The sequence below is a fragment of the Berghia stephanieae genome, chromosome 7 (assembly GCF_034508935.2).
Source record: "Berghia stephanieae isolate SIO BIC M18660-M18661 chromosome 7, UCSD_Bste_1.3, whole genome shotgun sequence".
Lineage (NCBI taxonomy): Eukaryota > Metazoa > Mollusca > Gastropoda > Nudibranchia > Aeolidiidae > Berghia > Berghia stephanieae.
The window spans coordinates 53691319-53718998 of record NC_088366.1 but is presented as its reverse complement, the minus strand read 5'-3'; the positions used below and the strand labels follow the sequence as shown (position 1 = coordinate 53718998).

General features: G+C 35.4%; 2 protein-coding genes across 3 annotated transcripts in view; one reads left to right on the top strand and one right to left on the bottom strand.

The window, feature by feature from the left end:
* Window positions 1–7287, bottom strand: part of LOC144977495 (endonuclease/exonuclease/phosphatase family domain-containing protein 1-like) — a 23844-nt gene extending 16557 nt beyond the window's left edge. The window contains exons 1-2 of the mRNA XM_078922790.1: window positions 6880–7287; window positions 4219–5235 (exon numbers count right to left, since the gene is read on the bottom strand). Coding sequence (XP_078778916.1) covers window positions 4219–5141 — 923 coding nt within the window. The 5' untranslated portion in view covers window positions 5142–5235; window positions 6880–7287. The remainder of the gene's footprint in view (window positions 1–4218; window positions 5236–6879) is intronic.
* A 5430-nt stretch (window positions 7288–12717) lies between these two features.
* On the top strand, window positions 12718–24636 carry LOC144977494 (putative RNA polymerase II nuclear localization protein SLC7A6OS). Of its 2 annotated transcripts, none has more exons than XM_078922788.1 (6): window positions 12718–12859; window positions 15597–15778; window positions 16746–17300; window positions 17667–18000; window positions 19842–19925; window positions 21176–24636. In XM_078922788.1, the coding sequence occupies exons 2-6, from the start codon at window positions 15623–15625 to the stop codon at window positions 21262–21264; spliced, it is 1218 nt and encodes a 405-aa protein (XP_078778914.1). In that variant the 5' UTR covers window positions 12718–12859; window positions 15597–15622; the 3' UTR covers window positions 21265–24636. The 2 variants fall into 2 exon arrangements, with proteins under 2 accessions (XP_078778914.1, XP_078778915.1); XM_078922789.1 differs by having other exon boundaries at window positions 12752–12859; window positions 15601–15778.
* The last annotated feature ends 3044 nt before the right edge of the window (window positions 24637–27680 follow it).

The following is a 27680-nucleotide window of genomic DNA, read 5'->3' as shown; positions in this document are numbered from 1 at the left end:
TTTTTTGTTTGTTGCTTTAGGTCTCTTCCAACACAATTGAGGTTATATGAGAGACCGCTGAAACAAAAAAACAAGCAATCTAACAAAAATAGTACAAATGTAAATCAAAATCATAACCTAAAGATATCATAAGCTAAATTATAAATAACCAAGAACAAACAGGCAGAAGATTTACAGAAAAACAATATCCCTGTCAAAAATACAATCACAAACCAAAGAAGCAGGATAGGCTAGTAAAGAGAAGAAGAAACGACATCACTATCGGATCGTACACCCATGCGAACATCATAGGTATATGATTCAAGGGTGATGCTCCCATCCAACCACCCGCCCTATTGTGTTTCATTCATCCAGTTTTGTTGATAAAGGGGAAACCCGAAACGTCCATTTTATCTGTTTTCGTATATATATATATATATAAATTGAAGCTTACATTCAACTTCGCATTGTTATTTATTTCAGTTGACAAGAGAGACGCATGCGAAATGCTATGTTGACGTTCTATCTCTCTGTAAGGGCATGTCTCTATTATACAGTGGAATGAAATCACAACTAACTGGACTTGGTCTTTGACATTTTCAATTAAAGGCCGGTTTTCCAAAACTCGTTAAGTCGATTTTTCTAATTTTTTGAGATTTTCCATCCATGAGATAGATAAATTGAAATGTAAACATTATTTTAAGCATCAATTGACACAAGAAAGAATTTCATTAGAATTGTGTGAATTTGAAGTATTGATATATGATATAATAATAGAGTGAATGAGAAATATTAGGGGAGATAATCCTCAATATTTCTATATGGGGGAACACGAAGTTAAGGAGTTTTTGGAAAAAACACTCTTCAATTATAACGTAAACTAAACAAAGGCCACTGTAGAATAACATTGCACAATCACTGACATGCAACAGATAGATAATAAAAAATCTGTATATTTTCAGGGGGAGGGGGGGGGGGGGGGGGAGAAAAATCGGAATTTGTAAAGGGATTTGAAGTATTGATATAATATGATAAAATAATAGACTGAGAAATGTTTGGGGGAGATAATCCTCATTATTTCAATATGGGTAAAAACGGAGTTAAGGAGTTTTGGGGAAAAACACTCTTCAATTATAACGTCAACTAAACAAAGTGCACTGTAGAATAATATTGCACAATCACACCACAACAGATAGATAATTAAAAATCTGTATATTTTCAGGGGGAGGGGGGTGGGGGGGGGGTGCGGAGAAAAATCGGAATTTGTAAAGGAAAAAAAAATCGGTATGAACCTTTAATACATGAGTCTCATCCTCTTTTTAGGGGGGGGGTCCAGATAGCTCAGTTGGTAGAGCACTCGCTTCACACGCAAAGGGACCAAGATCGATCCCAGGTGCAGAAGAGATTTATTTTCTGACTCCCCTGTCCACCCAGCAGTGATTGGGTAGTTGGGAGTGTTAGATATGGTAGAAAGTACTTTGTGATAGACTAGCGTCCCATCTAACGGATAGCAAGCGGTTACTATTATCCATTTTGTCCTACAGAAATCAGGATAAATTTCCAGCTTCATGGGCCCAATGGCTCTGACGGACAACTCTCTCACTATTATATATATATATATATATATATATATATATATATATATATATATATATATATATATTATATATATATATATATATATTTTATATTGAATCGTGTTTGATACAAATATGGTACGAAAAGTGCTCGACATGTAGTAATGGAGCGAATTATTATTTTAATATTTACCACAATGTTTGAGACAGTCTACATTAATGTTTCAGGCCTAATTGGCCATCGTCAGGACTGATTTGGTTTGTTGACTGTTGTCAGTCCTGACGATGGCCAATTAGGCCTGAAACATTAATGTAGACTGTCTCAAACATTGTGGTAAATATTAAAATAATATATATATATATATATTATATATATATATATATATATATATATATATATATATATATATATATATATATATATATATCATATATATACATATGAAGAGTGGATTTCCAAGACTCCCTAACTCCACTTTTCCCATTTTGAGATATTGAAGATTATTTCCCCTAAAATTCCTCATTCATTCGCTTTTTTATTTTATCGTATTTAAACTTTAAATTCACACAAATGAACCTCTATTGTACTATTTATTTCAATCTTGTTGTTCTTAGCTGTAGATATGGTTTACATTCTTATAGATAATTTTAGCGTAACGAGTATGTACTCACTAACTGCTCTATTTCTACACCATTTTATTTTCCAAACACCTGCAGTGAAATATTTGAGATTGCAGTACTAAAAAATACTCTTAAATAAATTATCAAATTTATTTTTATTCTATAAAGCCTATATATTATCTATATCTATATAATATTCACTATATTGCAAGTAATATATATATACATTCTTATTTAATTTATTTTGAGGTATTTATCGGTTATTTAATGCTGATTTCTGTGTATTTTTAATGTCAATACTTTAATCCATTTCTTTTCTTTGACTCGTCTGTTGTACAATTTCCGAAAAGGATGAATACAGTTTATTATTATTATTATTATTATTATTATTATTATTATTATTATTATTATTATTATTATTATTATTATATTTTTCCCAATATTTACACCAATTTTCTCATATTTTTACCCATAATATCATATTTTCAATACGTGCAACCATAAAAAATTTCAAATTTAGCATTCAATAAATTTAAGGAGACTTATCAAGCTAGTAAAGGGTAGGAAAGACCTGCAATTCCCATGACAGCCATCTCTCTGGCTTCTCAGATTCTCATCTAGATGGAGACGATATTTAATGACTTTCAACTATTCCACATTTATCATTTTTTAAACCTTTTTTGTTACAAACTTTGACTTTTTGCATTTAGCAATTTTTAGTCAATATTCCAGAGCTGCCAACCCCATCTGATGAGAATGTGTACAATGGGACCTCAAAATGGGGGAGATTTCATAAAAATGGGTACAATCCTGAAATCGACGGAAACTAACCATTGTGAAAGTAAGAGGAATAGGTATACTTCGGACTAAAAGAATAGGAGCGAGTTCACTATAGAAAACTGAAGTGACTCCGTACACTGAAAATGGGTACAATTTTGGGGGAAATGCATACAAGCGTACAATCGCTGAAAATGTGTACAATTCCGCATTTTTGGCGGTAGGTTGGCAGCTCTGATATTCCCATATTATTATATTTTGGACTTCAAAGCATATTAAAATTATATGAGAAATCATGCTGGTTGGGAAGTCTGTATATATACAGAGAGAGACGCAGACAAACAGAGATGGAGAGAAAGATAGAGAGGGAGGAGATCAATGGGCTCACTTGTTTCCTTGAGCACCTCTAACCACAACTCACTAGGCGGTGCACTAGCCTAAAAATGACATCAAAATACAAATCTTCATGTCAGGCTATAAGTTTACGATGTTTACGGTCCGATCCATTCTGACATAATACCGTTTTAAGAAGATCGGTTACGTATATTAAAAATCATGCCTTTTCCGCCACGACATCATAAGATATCGTCGCCTAGGAATTCCACGAAGAAATATAGATAACTCATCAAACAAGATGTCTGATGTCAACAGGAATCACCCATGTTGTCCAAGTGAGCAAATTGGGAGTTAATAATCTTGCTCAAGGAAAAAAACGAAAGTGCCTGAAGCGGGGCTCGAACCCGGGTCCAATGCCTTAACCACTCGGCCACTTGCCCCCTCAATTAAAAAAGTCCTTCAGAGTCGTGAAAGGCCCATGGAGCCAAAGTGTATACCGGTTTCAATAGCAAATGTTTGCTACCCTTTGGATAGGACGCTTCTCTCACAAAGTACTTTCTGTCAGGTCCAACAGACCCAGCTACCCAATCACTGCTGGGTGGATAGGGGGATCAGAACAAAATCTAGACTGCACCTAGGTTCGATCTTGGTCCCTTTGCATGTGAAGCAAGTGCTCTACCATCTGGAGCCCCCTCCAGCAGGACCAAGGGAAAGAGACCGAACAATCTCAATGCAGAACAAAGACAGAGAGCAACATGGAAAAGGAAAACAGATAAAGGGGATGGAAGACACAGCAAGTGACCTCACTGCCAACCATGGCAGGTTCAAAGACCCCCCTGCAAACAACTTATTTTTATATACTGGACATGTGGGAGTGTGGTAGAAAGAAAATAAATGATATATTAATTCAAACAAACAAATTGTTTACCTGTTTTCCAAAATTGTCATACAGACGACATCTTTTACTCCAGGATTCATGGCCTTCTCTTTGGAAAATCTCTGCAAATTCCATGATGCAAGACGGAAAATTCGTTTATTCTTGTACTTCAATGAGACTGGCTTAACATCTGGTCGCACTGGAACTTTAGCTAGTGGGCCAAGAATTTCTAACAAGTTTTCAATTGAAGACGTCGATCTCCTCTCGAAGCCTGATGAATTGTAAATTTGCCTTTTGCCATTCTCCACTGGGGTAACTTTCCCATTGCTTTGCAAGTTTGCTGTAGGTTTCTTGTCCGTTTTTTCATCAACTGTTAACCATACTTTAATACTGTCCAAAAGCATTGGGCCAATACCTTTCACTTTCCTCAACTCGTCCAAGCAGTTGAATTTTCCATTTCTTTCTCTGTAGTCGACGATATTCTTGGCAATGGTCATACCAATTCCCTTAACCCTTATCAGATTGAAAACATTTGCCGAGTTGACACTGACGATTGACAAAGAGCTTTTATCATTAGGACTTTCTAAACTATTCCCCTCACTTCTTGTCATGCTTGGACTGCTGTTTGCAGATGATGGAATAAATATATCGTCTTGAATTTGCACATATTTTGCCGCCCCCACACCAGACACCAAGGCAATGTCCTCGATACAACGGAAACCCCCAATCTGATTCCGATGCTCAATTATGTTTTTAGCTGTAGCCCGATCAATTCCACGCAGAGTCATCAATTCTTCTTCAGTGGCTATATTGATATTGACGAGACTTGACGTGTTACTGCAGTCATTGTCCCCAACGGACATATTGAAAGTAGCACTAAGAGTTCTGTGATATCCCCTGTGTTCGCCATTTCTTTTGGTTTTCCCGCAATCACAACTTCTACGAGGGATACAACAGCTGTTCACGACACCCATGCTAAAACTCAGTTTGAAGTAGAATTAACTTTACAGAAGCAGAGAATTCTTCACTTTTTACATCGAATCACTCCATGTCTTGAATGAACATGGTCTGAAAAAAAAAAAAATAGAAAATAAAAGTTATGTGAACTTTTTATTTTTCATTTCCTTTAGTTGCTTGATCAAAATAGGAATTTAATGCAGTAATATATGAAGAGGACAACAATTAATTGATGCAACTTCTTGCTACCAAGGGCCCTGTTTGATCAATAGGTTTTATAAACAAAAGACTTGCAGGAAATTGTCAACCATCTATCAGAAATGATAAAAGTGGGACAATTTTATAAATATTGACCAGGACAAGATTAATGATCTACAGAAGAAAGGCAGAAAAGACCCCTAAAAGTGAAACTCCTTTTTTCAACCATATATAATTAAAATGTTTCCCAAAGGGAATAATTAGTACTTTATTTAAAATTTGTTTACATTGAATTAGTTTTCTTGAAGCAATGGACATTGGGGTGTTAAGTGTTGCTGTTAGTTTGGGACTTTTTGTAAAATGCTTTAAGCAGATTTAGTGGATATTGTGCTTTACAAAAGCTCAAGTTTTTTTTTTTTTTTTTGTTATTAATTGTTAAAATTGGTTTTGTTTGACTTCATTACATTTTGGCCAAATTAAAAGTTCGATTATATTTGACTTTAAGAAAAATCATCATCCGAATGATAAATCTATTGTTTGTCAAAATCATTTTTTTTTTAAGTATAAAACTGGACAAATATCGGAATGAGTATTTCTTGAACAACTATGTTTTATTACAAAGAATATCAAGGGAGCATTATAATTATAAGTACATTCCCCAGTATAGCCATTTCTATGAAAGTTCCTGCCCTCTAGGTGCCCGCTTGTCTCATAAAAATGATTTTTTTTCTTTCAAACTAATCACCTCTAAAACCTTCTGATATCATTTTTATCTAGTGTATTATGACTACTTGATTAAGTAATTTAAATTGTACTTTAGGTGAAATAGGCAACTACCTTTCAAGGCATATCAAAGGAAGGTATTGTACTTTTTAAGTAACTTAATACATTTATTTTCTATGTAATCATTGTATAATTGAAATTGCATTACTTAGTTTTATGTGTTGTATGTTTGAGTAACTGATGTTACGATGCTGTTATGTGCCTCGAGCTTGTAAGTGTAAGGATACAGTGATAACAGTGTAGTTGTAAGTGTAAGGCGCTATGGCTATATTAAAAAACAAAGTATTATCATGAACGGGCTAATAATAAATATTGTTCGTCTCGGAAACCACTGTAAAATTAGGTCTTTTGTATATCATTCTATTTAATATAATCAGTCAATCATAGTTGAGCATAAAAATAATAAATTTTGGCCACTCCTCTGTTGGTGTTGAGATTGATATAGGTCGGCTTGTCAAAACATTTTTAAAACGTTTTAAAATATTTTAATATAAGCAGTGTTCTTTAAATTTATACAACTAGGACGAACATTTTATTATGATTGGGAAAAAAAGATATTCTGAATCAAAATCCTGGCCTTGTCGATGAATTACAAGCACTTAAAATTTTCTAAGTGCTACTCACCATTTCACGCAACTATGAAATTAAATTGCCATTACCAAATCAAAATTAGAGGTATGAATTATCTATAATTGACACTGACACTGAACTGCTAAGTTAGAATCTTTCATTCAATAAATTGTAATTGAAAGAGAAAATCACACTTTTGATTACCTTGTGAATGCATCCACTTGACCTTTGACATGAAGTTTGTATGCGAGTAGATTCTCCAGTTACCTACTTCTTTTGTTCTGATTCAATCCATCATTATTTTTAGCCACAGCAGAGCGAGTTATTGACAGCAGAGGGACTAAAGAGCACATTTCAAAGAACGATAACTCTTAATTGACCTACGCATTTGTATGTGTAATTATTTTCAGTAACTAGCAGTGTACATTAATTATCTAATTATCTACATATGTTTGTGAATCGTCAATAAAGACTACAGTAGTTATTCTGCTTTCTATTAAAGCACAATATTTTCATAAGTGAAAATTTCATTAAAATTATTTATTAAGAAATTCTTAAAATAAAAAGACGAAACGTATAAATGATGTATAAATTACGTCGAAGTCGTGCTATGGTTGAGCCAGATTGGGTATTAGCTGCAAAACTTTTCTTTAAAGCTCCCAAAGTATTTGTTTTTCCTGTTCTGTTTTCTTCTGACACCTCTTTCATCAACATTAATATTATTAACTACTTTTTAGACAATGATACAGTGTGAGAAAGTTGATTGCGTATTGCGGAATATCGTTATAATGTTTTTTATTAGAACGAAAGAGGGCACATAGATTTTAAAGTCTTAAAAAAAAAAGACAAAACAAAACGTGCCATATAGAGTGAGATTTAATCCGTAACCAAGTCGATAGATCAAATTATTTTATATGTTTTGAGTCTTGGCTGTCTTGCTTTTAGTATGATGATTTGGTTTAAATTACTAACAAATGTATGAGTCTGTCTTTCTCCATTCCAGATCAGCTCATCGTTGTCAATTTTATTAATACGAATCAAATCTAAAATGGTGTAAATGTGATAAAGAAACTTCCAAAGTGAAAGCTTTAAGAGTGAAAGAAAACATCAGTCCAAGATAGTACATCGGTAACTCAAAAAATCTGACTGCGCACCAGCGTTTGTTTATTATTATTATTATTTTTTTGTTTGTTTTTTTTTTTTTGTTTTTTAAATGGTGCTTTTTCGAAAAATAACCTGGCTAATTGATCAGAGACGAGCAGTATTTGTTATTACCCTATTTCGACTACGGTTTCAGCTATCTGGATCAAGTAGTCAGTAGGGACCATCGATACCTGAGAAAGAGATGAAAGATTTAAAAATAAGATCTGATAAAACTGACGTGCTCACATTGCAGTTCTTATTGCCGAACGCTATTAAGGGCTTAATTTAACATTTTTGTAATAATTAACTGATAAGTTAATTAGTCAATCCATAATAATAATAATAATAATAATAATAATAATAATAATAATAATAATAATGATGATGATGATGATGATGATGATGATGAAGATGATGATGATGATGATGATGATGATGATGATGATGATGATGATGATAATTATTATTATTATTTTATTATTATTACTATTATTATTATTATTATTATTATTATTAGTAGTAGTAGTAGTAGTAGTAGTAGTAGTAGTAGTAGTAGTAGTAGTAGTAGTAGTAGTAGTAGTAGTAGTAGTAGTAGTATTGCACTGTAGTCTATGTAAATTTTCTTTGGTTTTCTTGATAGAACCCGCATCTGAAAGTACTTACTGACTATACTTTTGGAGGTCCCGATAGGTCAGTCTATAAAGCCCTCGCTTCACAGTTGGGTCAGTTAAATCTGATGGAAAGTATCTTAGGATAGACTTGCATCCTATCAAAAGACTTTGGCTCCAAGGGCCTTTTGGCTTGGAGTTGGAGCGCGGTATCTGTAAATCCATAGCCTCACAATTGCCAAAATATTACGTCACATTACAAGGCGACGATCACCTAAAGAAAGTGAGTTGCAGTGGAACTATCGCTTGATTCGGTGCACCATTCGCCACCTCTATTTAGAAAAATAATACAACATAATTTGTTTTCAGATTTGATCATGAAAAAGAACAACAAATGAAGATACCATTTTTTGTCAAAAGATTGACACATACTGACTGGCTTTTAAAATAACATGCGTTCATGTTGTGATTAACGAGAGGCACCAACTATAATGCGACACGGCTGTTGCCTGGAGTTGTGACCAGTGAGATGCCTTTCACTCTCTCATTTCCTATTGGGTTCCTCAAAACATGTGCTCCAATTTTTATCATACTCATCTTGTTCTTTTTCTTCTTCGTCTTGTGGAAACCTCCAATATTGTCGAGGATCACTCCACAGTTTGTAGGGGTTTACATTGTAAACTTGTTAAAACTCTGCACATAATTCTAATAAAAAATACATAGATTAGGAAGCCACGTTTTGAACTCTAGCCATTGCGTGAAGGCATGTTGGCAACAGTTTTCAGCCACTTCGGCTGGGAGGCTATTCCATAGCTGGACAAAGGAAGGGGAAAACGAATACAGATGGGCGTCTGTTTTTGATGTTGGGATGGTTACTCTTGCTGTGTGCCCCCTCGGAGATGATAAAACAAATGGGAGGAGTAGACCAAAAGAAACGAACATTCCCACAAGGAAAAACGAAAACTGATGTCAACAAATTAAATGATTTTTACTGTCGTTTTGACAGGCTCCCACCTGTTCACAACGGTTTGTCAAATGACAATGAGCCACCTCCAGATATTGAAGAAGAAACCGTAAGCTCCCTCTTCCGGAGATGTAAAGAACATAAAGCACCAGGACCAGACAACATTACCGGAACTATTTTGAAAAACTGTCACCAACAACTGGCTATACCTTATACAAAACTTTTTCAAAGGTCAATCGATGAACAATCAGTGCCAGTACTTTGTAAAACATCGATTGTCGTTCCAGTTCCAAAAAAGCGTTGTCCGACCGTATTGAATGACTTCCGTCCAGTGGCGCTTACATCGCTTGTAATGAAATGTTTAGAAAAAATTTTAAAATCTGAGCTCCTACAAAAATGTTATGACCTGAAATTGCTAGATCCGTACCAATTTGCATACCAGCAACATCTCAGTGTTGAAGACGCACTATTAACCGCCACAAATTTGATCTCGAAACACCTTGACCAAACGCCCTCGAATTACGCCAGAATCCTGTTTGTCGACTTTTCGTCAGCTTTTAATGCCATGAACACAGATATTTTGCTTCAAAAGTTGTGCAGCATGGATATTCCAAACTACCTTATTAAATGGTATAAAGAGTTTCTGACCCATAGACCGCAATGTGTAAAATTGGGTGAACATATCTCCAACAAAAGAACGTTGTCGAACGGATGTCCCCAAGGCTGTGTGAGTTCCCCAATCCTGTACATCGTATACACCAACGACTGCAGACCATCCTTTGAAAATTGTTTTATAGTGAAATATGCAGATGATACTGCTATTCTTGGCTTATTAAAAGATAAAGTTACCGAAAAGAATTATTTCAAACAAATAAATATATTCACTGATTGGTGTAAACAAAATCAGCTTGAATTAAATGTTGAAAAAACGAAAGAACAGGTGTTTGGTGTAAAAAATAAAAACGACTTAAAGTGTGTGGCGATCGGTAAAGATGATGTTGAGATAGTGGACTATTTTAAATATTTAGGAATAACCATTGATAGTTCCCTCAATTTCTCTCAACATATTAATATAATTTCTAAGAAAGTTGCCCAAAGATTATACATCCTAAGGAAATTGAGAACATTTCAAGTAAGGAAGAAAACTATGTTAAGAGTTTATGACTCATTGATTAAAAGTGTAATTGCGTTTGGCTGCACCATATGGTTTGGAGGATGCCGACTTAAAGATAAATCAAAAATTTCAAAATCTATCAAAGAGGCATCAAAAATAATAAACCATCCTCTTGATGGAGTAGAAAGAATTCATGGAAAAGCAATAGAAAGGAAAGCATTCTCAATTACCAACAATAAAAAACATATTTTATACCATGAATTTAGTCTTTTACCATCTGGGAGAAGGTTTTGTCAGATTAAATGTAGAACTAACAAGTATAAATCAACGTTCGTTCCATCAGCAATAAAAATTTTGAATATTTCATATGGTACAGAAATACCAAGGATTGATTCGTTGACTGATTAACTGATTAATTTATTTAATGTAAGATTAACTGACCAATTGATAATGATGATAATTTTTGGTGTCGAATTGCCACAATCGTAACAAATTGAAAACGAAATGAATATGTTTATGTTGTGTATATCGCACGTGTGAAAGAAAGAAAGAGAGAGAGAGAGAGAGAGAGAGAGAGAGAGAGAGAGAGAGAGAGAGAGAGAGAGAGAGAGAGAGAAAATAAGTAGGAGTGAAATATCTGTTCAATCTTAGTTATCGTTTAACATTATAACAAGTGTAACTAAATGACAAATTGCCATATTTATGGACAATAAAGATCTATTATTATTATTATTATTATTAGTTCTTGTGCCGATATCTTTGATGTCGTTTGGAAGTTTAAGGCACGAATTTTTGTTGTAGATCTTGTGAAACAATCTAAGTTTATCTATCTTTCTTCTCTTTTCCAGAGGTTCAATGCAAATCCGTTGTGTTATTTCAGACGCATCTGTCCTACTACAGCTTATCGAATATGAACTTATTGATCTCAGAATATTGACAAAAGTCTTTTAGCTTGTTAAGATTTAATGGCTCCAAACATTCCAAATGATTGTTTACGAAGGACAACGTTAACAATTTATGCTAGGGTGACTCCAGCAGTCCTTTTTATAACATCAATTTTTCAGAAATTACAACAATGTCTGCAGGAAAAAATATACATAAAGTTGTAATAATTTCATGCGCCTGTGGTGAAAAATAAGAACAGATTATAATAGTTATAGTGTCAGTGATTGACTGTGTTGTCTGTGCGCACACACGCACGTGCGCTTGCTTGCATGTGTTAGTGTGTGGGGGATTATATGTGAAAGAGAAACCTTTTTTCAATAGATATACTCATAGCAAGTGTAGGTTGTAGATTAATTTCAATAACTATCATAACGATGTACTAAACTTATTAATAAATAGAGGTGCCTAAATGAGTTAATAAAATGGAGATAAAGATAAAGGGAGTAAATCTGACTCATGAATGAACAACACAAAACACACGGCGTTTCGACCCTTGACCTTTTGAAGTAAACACAGAATACATATATATTTAAATTAGATTAATCTTATATATAATTATATATGTATTCTGTGTTTACTTGAAAAAGGCCAAGGGCCGAGACGTCGTTTGTTTTGTGTTGTTCATTCATCAGATTTACTCCCTTTATCTTTATCTCCATACTAAACTAATTAAATTGTGCCATAATTTTTTTAAGTAAAAGAGATTTCTCATCTTTAAATTATGTCAGATTGAATTAGAACAATCTCACCAAGCATAAAGTCGTCATTGTTCCCACAAACCTCTCCTGAACCTGGCATTATACGTAAGAGAAACACAATAGTCAGCTAAAAATTCATGTCTATTTACCCTAATTACAGGTGAACGACTTGAACTACAGGTCTTTTTCAGGAAAGAGTCTCACGTATCCAAAGTCTTCACTGTGTCCTAAATTAAAATATTAAACTTAATAGTGAGTAAAAGTAAATAAATAAGAAATGTTAAGAGTCGATCAAACTTCTCGAGTCACCAGGAATGGTGTTGAAGTTGAAAATTATAAATTTTTGCCAAGGGAGTGCAAAAAAAAACCGAAAGAAAATAGTATGCCTAGAAAGGAGCTCGAATCCCTAACTCACCCCACCCCGGTTACAGTTACGCTGTGCTAAAACAGCCTGCTACCTTGCCTTCTCGCTCTCGGTCGAACAGCTTAGCCCTTATAATCCACTGGTGGACGGAAAATGCAGTTCCTTTTTTAAATACTCACTGATGCGGGAAGTACTTTTTAAGTTTCGACTACGACCAACCCATCTCGATCTGAGCCCCGCATGTCAAGAGTGAAACATGAAACAGAAACAATAAACACACACTCATCACTACTCATCATACTAGAAACTTGAAACTCCAAGCACTTCAATTTCGTCAACACATACACTGTATGTATACAATTAATTTTTTGTGAATTTTAAATAATTAATTGACAAGAAAGAATAGTTAAGCTGGGGATACAGTCAGACGTTCTCTGTGTACATTGTGAACAACAAGAGATGACGTGAAGTGAGTAGGAAAGTGCCGGAAGACAATAGAGTTAGAGAATAAAATTTCGCGGCAGTGATGGGGGTTTGAACACGCGACCTTACTGGTACGACAACTCCGCCTGGCCGGGGAGAGCGTGACTCTACCGTGTATGAGCTATCCACGATCCCAAAAAAGATCGCCTCTAACCCTAGTTATCATTAGAGCTCTCTCTTGTCCAACAACACACACAACTTGCAACCTCCGCGAAGCTAGAGTTAGTTGGCCAGCAATTAAGCTTAATAGCCAATATTCTCAACACAAACATATAACATAGAAACAATTGAAACATTGAGTATGCTCCGGTATTCGGGGTGAATTTTAATTCAGAAAAGTGAGTGGAGCAGGCACTTATGTTGATAACAAGAAGAATACCGGAGCATACTCAATGTCTCAATTATTTCTATGTTATATTTATATGTTTGTGTTGAGAATATTGGCTATTAAGCTTAATTGCTGGCCAACTAACTTCGCGGAGGTTGTGTGTGTTGATGGACAAGCGATCTCAAATAGTCGAGAAGAGAGAGCTCTAATGATAACTAGGGTTAGAATTAGAGACGATCTTTTTGGGGATCGTGGATAGCTCATATGATAGTCACACTCTCCCCGGCCAGGCGGAGTTGTCGTGTAAGGTCGCGGGTTCAAATCCCCATCACCGCCATGAAATTGTCTTCCGGCACTTTTCTACTCACTTCATCTCTTGTTGTTATCAACATAAGTGCATTGTACAGCAGATAAACTCTGACTAGAACTACAGTCTATCCTAGTCTAGTGTTACCTGCTAGGTATCGTCAGAATTTTTCGCCCTGATTGCATTGACTTTCATAAGTTAACTAATGACAACAATGTTGATTTGCACGAGAATAATTAAAATAATGATAATAATAATAGTAAGGAAAATAGAATAGAGCAATAATAATAATTATAATAATGATAAAACATGGTAAAAGTACACTTATAAAAACGATGACAAGTTGATGAAAGAAAATAGAGCAAGAATAAGAACAATAATATAAAATAAACGAATCAATAAGCTTTAAAAAATAATAAAGGAAAAAAGATAAAGAAAGAAAATTAATACTGGCAGTCGAGGCAGACTGATTTTTGGGGTATTTTTCTTTGTCTTGTATTGTTCTTTCTTGCTGTGTATGGCCCTGTTTCATACACACTTTTTCATATCTTTAACTTAGGGTAGCGTCGGGGAAATTCGCCACTTTTCACACCCCTCTCTTTAAATGCAAAAAACCCATCTTACCTATTATTGGACGAGTCCAAGTGTCACATCATCACTTTGATGCTCTTTTCATCTATTGTTTTTAATCCACCAATCAGCATTTAGTACATTAATATCGTGACACAATCGTGTCATTCAACGTCATAGCGTGTCTGTCGTTCTGTGCGCCTGATTCGTCCGAAATCCAACACCCGCCATTCCAAATTCCTACTTTCACTCGTTGTCATTTTAAGCGTTTTTTCAGCTTAGATCCTTACTCTACAACCTGTTATTTTGATATTGTATGATTTAAACATTAGTTTTGATGTTCCCATCATTTGCAATAGTTAAAAATAGTCGTTTATTTTTTAATTGAGGGTCCCAATGATATCACTGCTTTTGGGAAAATTCGCCACTAGTATCGGGGAAATTCGCCATTCTAATTGGGGACATTTGTCGCTCTGTTTTGTCGAAATATTATTAATTAAATGTTTAAAGGGGGCATTGATGATATTTTGACTGATAATTATTTTATTGATTGGTGATGCAGTGTCTAGGTAGCGTTCATAGTGCATAAAATTTACATAATGAGGATGGTAATGATTACTAGTAATTTAACTGGACTTAATGAACTTTTTACTATAATGAAGCAGTTTTTTATATATTTGTAGAATAAATGGTGAGAACTTCAAAGAACACCCAAAATGGAAGCAAAAGATTAAGAGAAAAATAGGATAAGATGGTTCAGCAAAACACAAGAAAAGATATTTTGTCATGTTTTCGCCTTCTGTCATAGTATCATATCGTCATTTATAAAACTTGCCGTTGGTCATTGAATATTTTTAGTTTTTGGCCATTGTAAATAAATAAAATATAGTAATTACTACAAATTAAATCAAATATAAACATGAGAAAACAAAACAATATCTAAAAAGTACATAAAATTCACGATAAAAAAGTGTTAAAATGGAGCGGCGAATTTCCCCGACGAGCATAACAACTTTTAAATGCGAAAATAAAGTATTACGAATTGAAATACTGGAACAAGTTTAATAAAATCTCATCACTGATTGGCTGATTGTCTTGATGACCAGTTTCTATTTTAATAAAAGAAAATTGACATCTTGAGACTGAAATAAGCGACCGCAGGGTGGCGAAGTTCCCCGACTCTACCCTACACCAGTGTCTGCTCCCTAATTGTTGATATTTAACTTTTTTTTTTAAATAAACAATTTTGTTTTTCTTTAGTGTATATTTGTGCAGTCTTTTCATGGTTTTTAGAGTTGGAACTTTGAACCCTAAGGTAGAGTGTAGGGTCAGGACTTTAAAAAGAAGTCTGGTTTTTCAGTCACTGAAGCAGTTAATCTATGTTTCTCTTTTGGCAGATAGCCCAAAACTGAATGAACAGCAAATGGCTTCTGTGATCCGCATCAAACGACGTCGCACAGATGATCCGGCAGAAGCTTTGCTGTTGTCTCACATCAAGAAGTCGAGAACAACAGCAGAAGCTGACAGTGATTCAAGTGTTGAAAGTGTCTTGGAATTTGCTGGAACTTTGGACTCCAAGGTAGAGTCTTGACTTTAAAAAGAAGACTGTTTATTTCAGTCACAAAGGCAGTTAACATGCGAAGTGGTCGAGGCATTGCACTGTGACCTGGAAGGACCCAGATTCAAGCCCCGCTTCAGGCACTTTTGTTTTTTTCCTTGAACGAGATTATTAAGCCCCAATTCGCTCACGTAGACAACATGGGTGATTCCTGTTGACATCAGACATCTTGTTTGATTAGTTACCTATATTCCTTCGTGGAATATCTAGGCGACGATATCTTGTGATGTCGTGGGGGAAGGGCATCATTTTTTAAAGGCAGTTAATATATGTTGTTTTTTTTTGTTGTTTTTTTTTTACTTTACCTTATGAGGGCTCACATTGGGTAACATGGGTGAGATCTGTTGAGGCTGGCTGAGTTTTTTGGGACTTTTTAAAAATTTTATTATTATTTTTTTGGGGTATTTGTCTGTCTGGCACTGTTTCATAAACACTTTTTCAGAAGAACTGACAGACAAATATGACTCTTTCCATCAAACTCTACCAAGCAGCATAGTGAACAGCTAGTCTCCCAAAAACAAATAGATAGGTGTTGTCGTTTACATCATGTTGATTATATTTGTATAATATAAATAGTTTGTTTAATGGAAAGACATTCTTTGTGCATCTAAATTTATTGGAGTGGATTGGAAATGTCACTGACAGAGAAATAATATAAATTGGGATATTACCCTCAAACTAAAAGAAAAATTGGCTGTGACTGTGGCCTGCACTACTAGAGCAATATGATATGTATTTTGTCATTAGGCTATGGGCTCTAATCAAAGATATGCTAGCTTTTTATTTTGCTACTGGAAGTGTCTTTTTTCATTTGGTATCTCAATTCTGCTTTGAGGGGATTTAATTACATATAATACCTTTTTTTCCCCCTTTCTTTTTTCTTTTTATTATAATTTTTTTATTATTATTATTATTTTTAAAATTTTAGGATGAATCAGTCGCCAAACACATCAAAGAAGCCATAAGAAGAAAAAAAATTCACAAAGAAATGCATCCCCATTCATCAGACTTTAAACTTCCATATCACAGAGATGACGTAACTGACAAAATTCGAAAGCAGAAGGCTGAATCATCACGTAATAAAAGATATCGTATTACTTATAGCCGAAGGGCTCTAGATATTGACAATTTAGACAATGATAAAGATGATGCACTGAGTGAAAGACAAGAGGATGAATCTATACACCATACAAATCATAGTCACGACCAATTACAAAAACGACTATCTTGTGATAAAGAAAATACAGAAAATTCAAAAGCATCCCCAGATGTGGGTGATGGAGATACTGGTGCTCAAAATAAAAAATTATCATCTGCTGAAGAGAAGCCTTTCACGAATAATGAGCATGAGACATCCTCACCTGTGAAGTCGCCCAGTGTTATTTGCAGTGCTATTTGTGGTGGTAAGAAGCAAGTAGAAGACGAAAAGATATTTTGTCTGATTGACTGTGAACGTGACAAACAACCAGATAGTATAGCACAGGTGAGTTGTGTTTATTATTTATTATACAATATATATGTATTTGTACATACTATATCTTTTTATATATATTGATATATGCAGATGCAGTTTTCTCCACTCACTTACTAACTTACTGCCCATTATGCCTATGGACATGTAGGGCAGCAATTTTTCCCACTCTCTAATGACAGTTTATCATCTCTCTTGTTCTAAAAATAGGGGTTAATGCAGTAAAACTGAGTCATAATTTTAAAGGCAATCGTTTAAAATTTTCCTCCTTTTTCATTAAAAAAAATGTTTTGGTCACCATCAGCACTGATTAAAATGCTGTGCAAACGAGTTTATATCTTGATTTTCTTTTTTTCCAAAATTGCTTACTTCGCACAGCCTGATGCAAGTGAAATTACAGTCAACGGCATACCCATGAAATCAGTAAAGACAGCTGCCACCACCAAAGTGCCCGTTATGGAGGAGTCGGACGACTACGTCTATGACCTTTATTACACTCATACAAGGCTTGGCCACATACAAGACGAAGCCGTTCTAACTGTTGAAGCCCTCTGCAATGAATTCCTTCTCGAAGAGAGAGCGGACGAAGGGGACGACTTTGTTTACGATGACGAAGATGACAGCAATGACGAAGGCAATTGGAGGAATGACTACCCCGATGAAGATCCACACTTCTTTGAAAATGCTGGGAGGGATTATGATTTTGAAAATAGTATGCATCAATCAATGTTATGAATTTGAATAACGTAGCTTTTTGTAGATATACAAGTGCTAGTGGTTTTCCTCGGATCCGCTGAAATCAGCGATTTTGAACTCGGGGGAGGAATTTCCTCCTTTTAAAAATTTTATTTTCACTGGTGGTCAAGTAATGTACTACTTCTCACTCTTCAGATGTTAGCTAAAACCTGTCTGTCCAAATTTCATGGCCCACTGGTTGAGGTTTCATCCTCCAGTATGAGGGATATCCATGGGTGAAAGTTCGCCGGAAAAATCCGGCATGGCCGGATTTTTATTTTTGAAAAAGAGGTCTCGCCGTTTTTTTTTTTTGTCTGGCCGGAATTCGAAAATGAAAAAAAAACGGCATTTATATAATTAACCGCACTTCTGTTTTTTCCTCTTATTGGTAGTTGCAGGATTTATTTTTCTGAGCACCTGCCTTTGCAGGATTAATATCATTGAGTAACTTTCACCCATGGGGATATCATGATATGAACTCTTGTTATTACTCTATAAATGGGGGTTGGCACAGTAAATTTTAGGTTCATTAAAATCCCCCCCCCCTTTTTTTTTTTTTTTCATCACCGTCAGCACAGACATATTTTACTGCAATTTACACTAAATATGGTCAGAATAATTACAAAGGGTACCAAGCTTACAGCAACACTTGTACATTCTATCACTGTATTCCTGGGTGGGGATCCTGACCTCCCATTGCGGGCAGGGAGGTACATACTGTGTCTTCTATCCCCTTATATCTGTTATCCAACATGCTTTCTATCTTTGTCTAGGAATGAGATTGCTTGGTTTTGTCCTGGCACTGGCCGGAATCCTAGCTGGGAGGGAAACAGTCAAATGCATAGTTATTGTTTTGGGAGATGATATTTTTTTCCTTGTAAATCATCTCTCTGTTATGTATTATTATTTTTATTTTGAATGTATAATGTAAGCATTTGAGTGTGTTCCTCTTTGTTGGATTTTGTGCTTGTATCTGGATGAGACTTGTAGGTGATTTCAAACTAAGTACATTGGTGGTATGCTCTTGGAATCTACATCTGATCCCTATTTGTTCTCAATTCCCTTTGTCTTACTTTTTCTTGGGTGCTTTAATTGTAATTCTAGAACTTTTTACTATCCCATTTTCTTCCTTTTTACTGGCGCTGATATAACCTAAATGTGTTGCAAGCGCCGTAAAACCCTTAAAAACATAAAAACATATCACTGTATTCAGGTTTAAAATGAGTACCTGGCCATTAACAGCATTGTTTCTGTCGAAAAAAAAATTTGTAATATCGGCTAACAAGGGTCGTGTTTTGTCCTACATGTTAAGTGTTGCTGTTGGCTAGGGACCCCTTGTACAGCGCTCTGAGCACGTTTTGTGGATATTTGCACTATATAAATGCTGTAGTTTTTTGTTGTTGTTTAGTTTGCCTCTGAATTTGACCGAGAGTCCAAATAATGAGTGTCATTAAACTTATTTACTTGTGTCCGTGGCAACAGCAAATGGTACCCATTTCATAGTGTCATATTCATGCAAAAATCAAACGGGTGGCTGTAAAGGAGCATCATATTGGCTTGTATTTTTTATTTTTTTCATTTTGATGATTATTATTGCTGACATCATTATCATAATCACTAGCCCTGCCTCCTGTGGTGTTATTATTAATATTAATATTATTTTATAATCTATGTTATTATTGCTACTTATCAATTTTTTATTGTTATTTTTATTTATTATCATCATTGTCATCCTCGTCCACAACATGATTATTATTACTTTTATTAGTATTATTTTTATTACTATTATTATAATTACTATTTTGATATTTTTTGCAGACATGCGAGAAAGCAATTTTGATGAAGACGATGATGATGAAGGGGATTTGCTGTCTTATTGGATGGATACCAGGTGTAAAATTGGTAAGACATGTGCTGTATCTAAATCTCGTTCAAAAAAAAGTTTTAGTCCCTAGAGCCATAAGGCCTTTGGAACCAGAGTTTATGCTTGCCACCATTTGGATTGAATGCTTGTCAGTCGCAAACCCATCAACCGAATCACTGCTCATGATGGATGACAAAGGGGAAGAGCTGAGAAAAAATTTCGGCTTTACCTGGAATTTTATAAATATATATATAAAATGTGAATAAAGTCACTCACATCGAGCACTCTCATACCTACGAGTACGCACCAAGAAAACGGTAAGGGCTGCCTGAAGCCGGTGATCATAAAATACTAATGAAAGAGTGAAAATGGAAAGGCTTCTTATGGGAACAAAACAGACAATGGACATTTCGGGTACAAACCCTTCGTCAGCACAACAATACACAAATAAACATGGAAAACAAATAAAGTATAACGAAAATAACTTGTATCGTCTGTACTCAATGGTGGTTGCAGTATGAATGAAAAGTCCATTGTCTGTTTTGTTCCCGTAAGAATCCTTTCCATTTTCACTCTTTCGTTAGTATTTTAGGATATGATACTAATTTAGAGGAAATATTGAACACGGCTTTTAATTTGTGCCAGGTCAGATTTTTAACTCAATCCAATGCATGACCTTTGTCTGGATGTGACTGTCATTTCTATTGCTTTCAGCAAGAGACTAGTTATTGCTGTTATACCTTAACATCTGGAGGAGTTTGATTCGCATCGCAGTTACTTCTTTTGTAGAAAGTAATAAAAACAACAGTCTTGTCGTGACAAAAGTTGAAGGGATGAAGGGGGGGGTAGGTCCTGTCACCTTTGGAGTAGTAGTAGTAGTAGCGTATGGCTACACCTCCAAATTTATTTCGTCAACCCAGCTTCTAAAGTCTGCCTCAGCCCTAAGGATAGTTTCGTAGCCAGCTTCAAGTTTAGTGACTGGACAGTGGAGGACGATGTGATCGCTGGTCTCTGGGTCTGCCTGACATTTCTGGCAGGTATCACTGTTTCCAAGTTTCCATCTGCACATATTTGATGCAGTTCTGCCATGTCCAGTTACGAGGCGATTTGAGGAAGTCCAGTATTTCCTGGCGTTATTGAATGCAGGCACTCTTTTGGTTGGATCTTTAATGATGTTTCCTCTTTGTGTTTTCCTGTTCCACATTTCCCTCCGGTTTTCCTCTACACTGAAGTTAGGTGGAAAGGTCTTCTTTGGAGCTAAGTTGTGTTTCTTTGTGTTATTTTTCAGATGTGGATTGCAATGACTTTGAGGATGACTATGCAAGAGATGGAAGTTCATCAGATGAAGAAGCTGGAGCGGAAACTGGCTATTTTTAACAGGATATGGTTGTGTTCAGTATTTATGTATGCCTTAAGTGAAAGAACGAGATTTTACTTTTTATAATATTGAATAATATTTATTTTCATTAATGATCTGAGAGTGTACTCATTTTAATTCTCATATTTCAAACTGTAATTCTGGGCAGGAAGTCACGCTGTATCTTCTATCCCCTTATGTCTGTTTTCTGAGTTGCTTTCTGTATTTTTTCTTGGAGTGGGATTACTTAGTTTTGTCCCAGCTCTGACTGGGAGGGAAGCAATCAAATGTATAGTTATAGTTTTGGGAGATGATATTTTTTTCCTCGTAAATCATCTCTCTTGTTATGTATTGTTAGTAATATATTCTGTAAACATTTGAGTATGTTCCTCTTAGTGAGATCCTGTTCTGGTGTCTGGATGAGACTTAAAGGTGATCGCAAACTAAGTACATTGATGGTATGCTCTTTGAATCTACATCTGTTCCCTAGTTGAACCATTTCCCATTTGTCTTACTTTTTCTTGCGTGCTTTGATTGTAAATATATTCTTTTTACTGGTGCTGATATGACCTAAATGTATTGCAAGCGCCATAAAATCCTTAAAAAACAAACATAAAACATCAAACTGTAATCAAACTAGCACCTTTTTACCAATGAAATCCTAAAATTAAGTTTTTAATTATTTCCATATCTAGGAAAATTTGATAGGTCCGGATGTTTATGTTCAGATCAGATTTATCTTCCTTTAGTGATAAATTTTTTTTATTAAATAAAAAAAGAAATGGTTAGCATTTTTAGACCTGAGATCTAAACAGCGTGTGGCTAGTGTGGAATATTACTTACAAAATTGCAACAGCCGTTCTTTTAACCCTTTTGAATTTTAACTCACCGAGCCCTGGGATGAAAAAAAAATCACAAAGGATGAAAAGTAATATTTTAACATCTCACTTGATGAAAAATGGTAAAATTTGATTATAGGAATGATTAACTATTTATTATACAACAAAAATAGTGACATTGACCTGTACAAAAGGAGACATACTCGACACAAATAGAGGTGAAGTCAATTTCAAGCGATGACAAGAATTCCGAAAATTCAACATAATCCAAAAGGCCATCACCAACTCATTGTAAATGTCCAGAAATATTGTATGTTTGTAATTAATCAAAATTGATGAGAATACCATCTATCCACATTGTAAGATTGTTCATGCATCAGTATTGTCAGAAAATATGAGCTACGAACATGGACACATGGTCCAAAAATCTTAAACTTTATGTTATTTCTATTCATTGTCCAAACTGTTAGATAAACATATCATTGTTCATAAGAAATTATAGCTACTCATTGTCCATCATATAAAGCTAATTTAATTAATTGTCCACATTGAAGGGTGAATTACTAAAACAAATTGACCAATGTCCCGTCCCATAGAAATCGCTAGAAAAAATTAAAGTCGAGCGCAACAGCAAAATTTTGACAGTCCATGAATTTATAAATATAGAGAATTAACTAAAAATATTTAAACATAATTTTTCTTCTGATGATTGTCAGCAAAACGTGGAGTGACACACAAAGCCACCTTACACACTGAACACCAATGGCGCATCTCCTTGCGCGATTGAGAGGTTCGTCGTTCTCCATTAACTTGGCGACGTTTCTTCTCCTTGTCGGCACACACTTTACAGACCCTGTAAGGCTTGGCTTTACTGGTAGTACTTGGAATATTTTCTGCAAAGTGTGTGTGAAGAGCAGAGAGTCTTGATGACGAAGGGACAGGTGTTGGGATGACTACTCTGGGAGGTGGTGCTGAAGACCGATTCAGTTGTTCAGCTTTGTGACGATGAAAGTCGTCTGTCATCTGGCCACCAAGTTGAATGAGAAATTCTCTCACTGTGAGCTGTTTCCGACCAATGAGCGCCATCTTTTTATTATATAAGCACCTGGCTTGGATGAAGCTCAGTGTGACCAGGTGCATGAAGAGCTTCCTGGGCCACTTCATGGTGCGTCGATGTAAGGGATGGAATGCAACTAATTGATCCGAACGATCCACTCCGGACATATTCATCACATAATCTTGTACACAGCTCGGCTTGGTCCTTATAGACGAAGGTGTTCTAACCTCCTGTGTAGCAGTGGGGTCGTGGATGGTGGTTAATATATTAACACTTTTCTTGTCCATCCAACGAACCGCACACATCCCATCTTTGTGGCGATAGTCCGATTCACCCCTTTGTAGAGTTTGCAAGTCTTTTGGCATTCCAATGCGAATGCGGTTATGCCTCAGTGCCCACAGACATGGTGTTTTCCCGCAACAAATGCTGAGCTAAAGATGGACAGGTGTAATAATTGTCCGTGTAGAGGACATAGGCACGGCCCAAATAAGGAGCCATTAGACTCATGCAGATCTCAGTTGGGGAATTGCTGAGGTCCTTGTCACCGCAGTAAACCTAAAAATGACACATATCCAGAGGAACTCTCACATAATTCGTATAATTTTATACCCCATTTGGCCGGCTTGTCTTTCATATAAACTCTGAAAATCAACCTGCCTCTCCAAGGACAGATTGCCTCGTCTATACAAACATCTCTCTGTGGCGTGTAAAGAGATGCAAATGTCTGACCCAGGTGTGTAACAACATATTGAACTTTGTGTAATGGTTGATGGCCTTCCTTTCCACGAGGAATGTAATTGGCGTTAATGCTAAAGTGCAAGAATGCCATGATCTGTAGAAATCGATCACGAGACATAATGGTTGCACAAAAGCTTGAATCTAAAAATGGGTTTGTTGACCAATAGTCAGCAATCGTTGGCTTCCGGACAATAGACATGTGGACTAGAATGACGAAAAAGCCACGTAGATCATTCAAGGTGACTGGCTTCGAAAGACGATAGATGCTGAATTGCTTCGCAGCAGCTCCAACACGAGCTATTTATTGAGAGACGTAACGATTAGTCTCTGACTTGAGGTATTTCATGAACTCCTTTGTTAAAATCAGACTGAACACTGCAAATGGATTGTCGCAGTCATCTGGCAAGTGCAGGTTCTCCTGGAGATCAAAGGTGGGGATGTCGGGATAGCCATCAAGGTTGTGACTCCAGCCATCAATAGCAGCAGGTGCAGGCATTGTTGAGGTGGAAGGTGTAGTCCCATTGACAGTATTATCATTGTCACTGACTGAATTTGCATCACCATCTAAACATTGGGAGCAAGAAATAAAAAAGAAATGTATTAGTAAATAATCATTTATTTATTTATGAGCATAACAAAACCCATAATCTGTAATCAAACATGAATGCATTGGGAAAAAATTGCTTTTAACCACTTAAATCGGTTTCTTTTGTGTGAGTTGGATAACGTGTGCAACTGAGAAATTGAGAAAAAAGAAATAATTGTCAATTGTTAGTGGCATTGGCAGACCACATCCTATAGCAATGTGAAAAAAAAACAAACAACTCAATTCAATAAGCTGACAGTGGCAAGCAATTTAACTTGGACTAATTTTCTTGATAACGAGAAAAAATCAAAATTTATTGAAAGGGCTTTAACAAAACCTTCAGATTCTGTATTATTATTATATTTATTTTGAAAATCATCTGGTCACAGTTCCATTCTTAAGCTTGAGATTTTTGCATAAAGCGCAATATCCACTAAACATGCTCAAAGAGCTTTACAAAGGGTTCCTGACCAACAGCAACACGTGTAACATGTAGAACGAGACATGACATAAGGCGATAGTACAATTCTTTTTCAACAGACAACGCTGTTGACGGCCATGTACTCATTTTACACCCGAGTTCAGTGAGAGAATGTGAGTAAAGAGCCTTTTTCCAAGGACTCAACTATGCGCTGAGCGAGGCTCAAACCCAGGACTTTCCGATCGGAAAGCGAGTGTTATACCATAGGACCACATAGCCGCATTCTGTATTTAGTTATATGTGGGCATCCCTGAGATATTTAGTCGCATGGTGAAAAGTTTTGAACAGAGATATTGACAATTTTAGTCAAGAGGTCAATTTATATGGAAAATGAGAAATAATTAAATCAAACATTTTCCTACATATTGATGAAATATTTTATTTGAATTCTACTCCTAAATATTTTATTTTATTTTTTTTATGAAGGTAATTATTATACTTAATTTCAACTCTTGTCAACTTTGGAAGCGATTTTCTCAAAATTAGGATTTCCCACCCTAGCCCATGGATATGACCATAACTTCATGAAAAATCACCTGATTTGCATCAAATTAAGATTAAAATGCTCTGGTGACAGTGGGCTTTCAAGAAATGCAAAAAAAAACCTCCACAAATACAAAAAATTTCACCATGCGACTGGTTATGTCAGGGATGCTCACATATTGCTAAGATGTTACTGTCATTTAGATGCATGTTATATGTTCGCATGGGTGTACGATCCGATAGTGATGTCGTTTCTTCTTCTCTTTACTAGCCTATCCTGCTTCTTTGGTTTGTGATTGTATTTTTGACAGGGGATATTTTTTTTTCTGTAAATCTTCTGCCTGTTTGTTCTTGGTTATTATAATTTAGCTTATGATATCTTTAGGTTATGATTTTGATTTGCATTTGTACTATTTTTGTTAGATTGCTTGTTTTTTTGTTTCAGCGGTCTCTCATATAACCTCAATTGTGTTGGAAGAGACCTAAAGCAACAAACAAACAAAAAAATGCATGTTATGTATGGTTGTGGTTTTTAGCAGCATTTGCAATGAAGATATTATATTTTTGTTGTTGTTGAGTATACGAGTATGCTCACTCCTCGTATCAGCTGTACTAATTCTGTTGAGACTATAGACATATTCTTACGTTAAAAAGCATGTTGAAATTAGGTACTCCTGGGTGGGGATCCTGACCTCCCATAGTGGGCAGGGAGGTACATGCTGTTCTATCCCCCCCATACCTGTTTTTCAATTGTTTCCTGTCATTGTCTTGGAATGAGATTACTTAGTTTTCTCCTGATCCTTGCCGGAGTTCCTTGACTGAGAGGGAAACAGTCGAATGTATAGTTATAGTTTTGGGAGATGATATTTTATTCCTTGTAAATCATCTCTCTGTTATGCATTGTATTATGTTTAGTTTACATATTAAATTATTGATTGGTAAACATTTGAGTGTATTCCTCTTAGTTGGGACCTGTGCTTGTGTCTGGATGAGACTTTTAGGTGATCTCAACCTAAGTACTTTAACGGTGTGCTCTTGGAATCTACATCTGTTCCCTATTTGAACCCGTTCCCCTTTGTCTTACCTTTTCTTTTGCACTTTAATTGTAATTCTAGAACTTTTAACTATCCCATTCTCTTCCTTTTTACTGGCGCTGATATGACCTTAATGTGTTGCAAGCGCCGTAAAACCCTTAAAAACAAAGTAGGTACTCAATACTGATTTTTTGTTTCATGCAAACGCCAAAACAAACAATATACCCCCAAAGAACTTTTTATTCTGAGCATTTTGGTACCAAATTTATTGAAATAGGATGATTATGAAGCATTTTGTGAAGATTTGAAATTTGGAAAATTTCGATCAAATTCGCACATGGCTGTAGTAGCGACTTCGGAGACCCACCAAACCCAATCAAATACCGGCATCATTCTGAAAATTGCTAAATCAACAGACACCAATACATAGATAACGCTCAATTTTTTTAATTGAATATCAAAAAATGCAAACAGTGAAAAATTTTTGGTCAAAAATGGCCCGTGGGCTCTTTTCGGACAATTTCGAGAAATGGTGAAAACGAACAAGATTCATGCAAATTCAAAACCTCACCACTCGTCGCAAATGGTCCGATTTAAGAAAGACATAAAAGAAGAATTCAAGGAGAATACAAAGCAAAAATGACCTAATAGATATAAATCAGCACTGAAAATATACAACCAATGAAACAAACCCATACCCGTGAAAAACGCAAAAAGCCAATAATTTGGAGCAAATATAAAACAAAGCAAATCAGCAGCTAGCTGCTAAAAACATCAAAATAACACAAAATAACCAGTAAACCAATTAATACACAATAAAGAAGTCAATTATTAAGTTAAGCAGTGGAAGAGATCATGGAACATGAAGCAATATATTATGAAAATAGCGACATTTCGAGCGAACCCGCAAACATAAAACAGTATCTCGACGCTAAAAGCATCTAAATTACAAATGAAAATCAATATAATTTCAATAACGCATACCAAATAAGTCTATTTTTAAGCTAAACAGGTTGTAGAGATTGTGATATTGTACTAAAGATGGGAAATTTGAATGTACGGATCAAAGTATTATGGAAGTGGAAGCAGCTAAATAGAGAAACAAAATCTCAAAGCTTCCAAAATGTAAATAGTACAAAGAATGAAAATCAAGGATCATACAAGAATAACCATTAAACGTATCAAATCAAATGACGGCATAGCATTTATAAATTAAAA